At 39.8% G+C, this 3,439-nt stretch overlaps 1 protein-coding gene across 1 annotated transcript in view; it reads left to right on the top strand.

Annotated features, from left to right (window-relative positions):
- Nucleotides 1–1,461: 1,461 nt before the first annotated feature.
- Nucleotides 1,462–3,439, top strand: part of CFAP57 (cilia and flagella associated protein 57) — a 21,570-nt gene continuing 19,592 nt past the window's right edge. The window contains exons 1-3 of the mRNA XM_009083908.1: nt 1,462–1,742; nt 1,910–2,093; nt 3,032–3,184. Of these exons, the coding sequence (XP_009082156.1) occupies nt 1,549–1,742; nt 1,910–2,093; nt 3,032–3,184 (531 nt within the window). The 5' untranslated portion in view covers nt 1,462–1,548. The remainder of the gene's footprint in view (nt 1,743–1,909; nt 2,094–3,031; nt 3,185–3,439) is intronic.

Here is a 3,439-nt window from a genome sequence, read left to right as displayed (position 1 = left end):
CTCCCCTGACCTTGCCCGGGGAACAAGCTTCCAAAGCTGTGACGTCACAGTCTCTCTGAGGCTCATTTTTAGCACTTTGATTTACACTTCACTGATTCTTTGGGAGCATATTGCACTTGTCAAACATGTGGATAAAAGGATCAAACTTTAGTTCAACAAGTACCAAGTGCTAGGCAGCACATACATTCATCCTTCAGGATATGTGCATGGTACGTTTTCCTGTGGCAACATGGATTTGCTCCAGGGCAAGAGGAGAGAGCTCCACACTGTAGATTTCGTACAGTTTCTGTGGCCTTTCTTAAGATCTGCTGTTGGTCTTCCTGAGTAATAGGACACTGGGCTAAATAAAGTTTTGCTTTGACCCATAATGGACATTCTCACATCTGTATCTGTTGTATCACATGAGATTCAACATGAGATCACATGTGATCAACATGAGAACACATGAGATTCAACATGAGATCACATGAGATCACATGTTGTATCACATGACATCTAAGTTATGGGGCCAGTACCACTGGCCAGTGAGTGTGCACTGTGTCCCTTGTGTCCCTGCAGAAACACTAAGTATATTGGTTGTTCTCAGTAGTCATAACACACATCTTGGAACCTCTCAGTATGCTCATGCACCTTTTCCTTCCTGCAGTCTTCTGTGTGCAGATCAGAGAGAAGTGGTTAGGAACAGGCTAATGACACTCAATTCCTGCATCCTGCTTTGGGTGCTTTGTAATTAGAATCTTTCTTGCCAGGAGGTAAGATGCTTTTAGTGCATAGGTTGGTTGGACCCTAGTTGCCTTTTTTTCTGGGTAACAGGTGCAAGCAGAGGTTGGATGAACTACTGACTTCATGAGCTCAATTCATAAAGAGAGGAGAATGACTGTAAAGACTCCTGCTGTCTGAAGTCCCATTAAGCATAAAAAATTAGTTCTAACTGCCCCTGCTATCCTTCATGTTGGGCATTGAGGTGGCTATTCCATCATTTTCACAAATAAACACCTATTCATGTGAATTCATATGCATAATGTTTGCCTGAAATTCTGAATTTATTCCTGGCCTTTACAAAGGAATGGTCCCACTTTTCAGGGAGCTTGCTACTGGAAAAACTTGCTGATCAGCAGTAAAGAGGTATTTTGGCCTTACTGTTGTAATTGACTTCTGAAGGGCGGAGACAGTTTTCTGTAAGTGTTGCATTATGACTCAGATAGTGTCTCAGCCTAATAGAATAGTCTTTCTGTAGCATAGTGTAAAATTCATATACACAGTTTCAAAAGGGGGAAAACTGCGATATGTATTTATGATGCTTAATTCTTAGTCTCTTCAGTATTCCTGTATCTTTCCATGAACCTTCTTCCCTTGCTTGTTTTACTGTGTCTGGTATTGGAAATCTTCGGAACACGTATAGTATTTTGTTATTTGTGAATATAGTTTTCAAAAATACTTTCTCTTCTTCCATAGGTGAGCTTTAGCCCTCAAGACAATGCCCAGGTTTGTATCACTGGAAATGGCTTTTTTAAACTTTTTAAGTACAGTGAAGGAACTTTGAAGCAGATGAATTTACAGAAGGGAGAGCCAGAAAACTACTTGTGCCATGCCTGGCTGTCCAAGGAGAAAGTTATATGTGGCACTGACAGAGGCAAACTTTGCTTGTTTCAAACTGGAGAGCTGCACTGGGAGACAAGTGTAGAGTACAGAAAACCACCCAGAAAACTAGAAGAAGATAAAACAACAAAAGAATATGAGAGGTAAATCTGGTCAATATTATTACTAGTTGTTTTGTGCTTGTGCATGCAGATTAGTTGCAGACCACTGACTTCATTCTTGTCCAGTTTATGATTTTGATTGCTGCTACTGCTGAAAATATTTGATTTGTTCTTCTTTGTTCTTAAGTCTATACATTTCCTGCTTGCAGTTCTTCTGATGTTACTTGTGGGATGGACTCTGAAGATAATAGCTTACAACAGGATTCTTTGCCTCAAATATCTGCAGTTGCAGCATATTCCAAAGGCTTTGCATGCTCACCTAGCCCAGGAGTTGTTCTTCTGTTTGAGAAGACCAAGGAAAAGAAAGCCTACAAGGAGAGCAGAGAAATCTGGGTAAGGAGAAACAAGCTTTTCTAAGCAATAATGAAGCAGAGAACTGGGGATGCTTCTGATTCAGTTATTAATAATAATTTTTAGCACATCTCTAAATTTCATAATAAGCATTATTATGGCTGTCCTGGTCATGTCAAAAGCAAGAGAGTTGCCAAAGCTCACACTGAAAGTCAGTTACTGATGTCCTTTTGCAAGGTAGTTCTGCATGTTCCCTTCCCACATGCAATACATACTTTGAGCCTGCTAAACTTTCAGGAAACCTTTGATAAACTTATTTGTGGAGGCTTTTGGGGCTAAGAAGTAGTTTACATCAGTTTCTAAGAACTAGGTTGCTTGGGTTTTTTTCCAAGGAGAAGCATTTATCCCCTCAGATATTTATTAGAGCTGTCATGAGACTTGTGCATTCTTAAATAAGATTTCTAACTGGTCTGTAGCAAGCTGTATGCATCCACTTACTGCAGTCTGTGGATAAGAACATTTAACTCTAATGACCTGGTCAAGACTTCACTACTCTGGTCCTAAAAGGTCAGAATATCCCTGTGCATGAGATCCTGTAATAAGACTATTGTCAACATGATTGATACACTACAAAGAACTGTTACTCTGAGATCACAATTTTAGACAGTTTTCATTGTGACACTTGCTAGTTTTTTTCTTGATGTTTTTCTGCTACCATTTTCATTCTTGTTTAATGCAGTACTTCAGATTACTGGTGCAATGTCCTCTGATACTTTATTTCAGCTGTAATGCTATAGATACAGTTGTCCTCTATTCCCTGCCTTGCAGTAGTTATGTGCTATTAAATATCCAAATTGTCGTGCTGATATTATGTATATGCTTACTAGAGTAGCATTACAGCAAAGATTTGTGTGTGTGTGCATGCCTACTACCAAAATATGGATACCTGGCATATCCCATGGGATGCATTTCTTGTGCAGCTTCCCCAGGACCTGTTCAGCAGTGAGCCAAAAACATCAGGCAGACAGGACATTACATGTATATGCTTCAGCCCCTCTGAGGAAACAATGGTCATTAACACAAATAAAAATCAGCTCTACATGTTTACTATGGACTCCATGGAACTTATAAAGGTAAGTGCAATCCTATCACATTCCTCAGTCATCATGTCCAGTAAGGAGTGTATTGTAAGGGCATAGACTATTCAGTGTTGTTTTCTTTGATGCATTCTCATAAAATCCATCAAATAGCATCTGAACTCTTAAGGTTCAGGATATGAGGTGCCCTGCATGCTTCCACAAGAGCAATATTTCAGTAGCCCCTTGCTGAAACATCCTTCTGTGTGAATACCTGACGTTATTCAGCAGAATGATAGAGGACACTGTTAA

Source organism: Acanthisitta chloris, unplaced genomic scaffold, assembly GCF_000695815.1.
Source record: "Acanthisitta chloris isolate BGI_N310 unplaced genomic scaffold, ASM69581v1 scaffold9941, whole genome shotgun sequence".
In the NCBI taxonomy this organism is placed as follows: domain Eukaryota; kingdom Metazoa; phylum Chordata; class Aves; order Passeriformes; family Acanthisittidae; genus Acanthisitta; species Acanthisitta chloris.
This window is presented reverse-complemented; position numbering and strand designations above follow the sequence as displayed.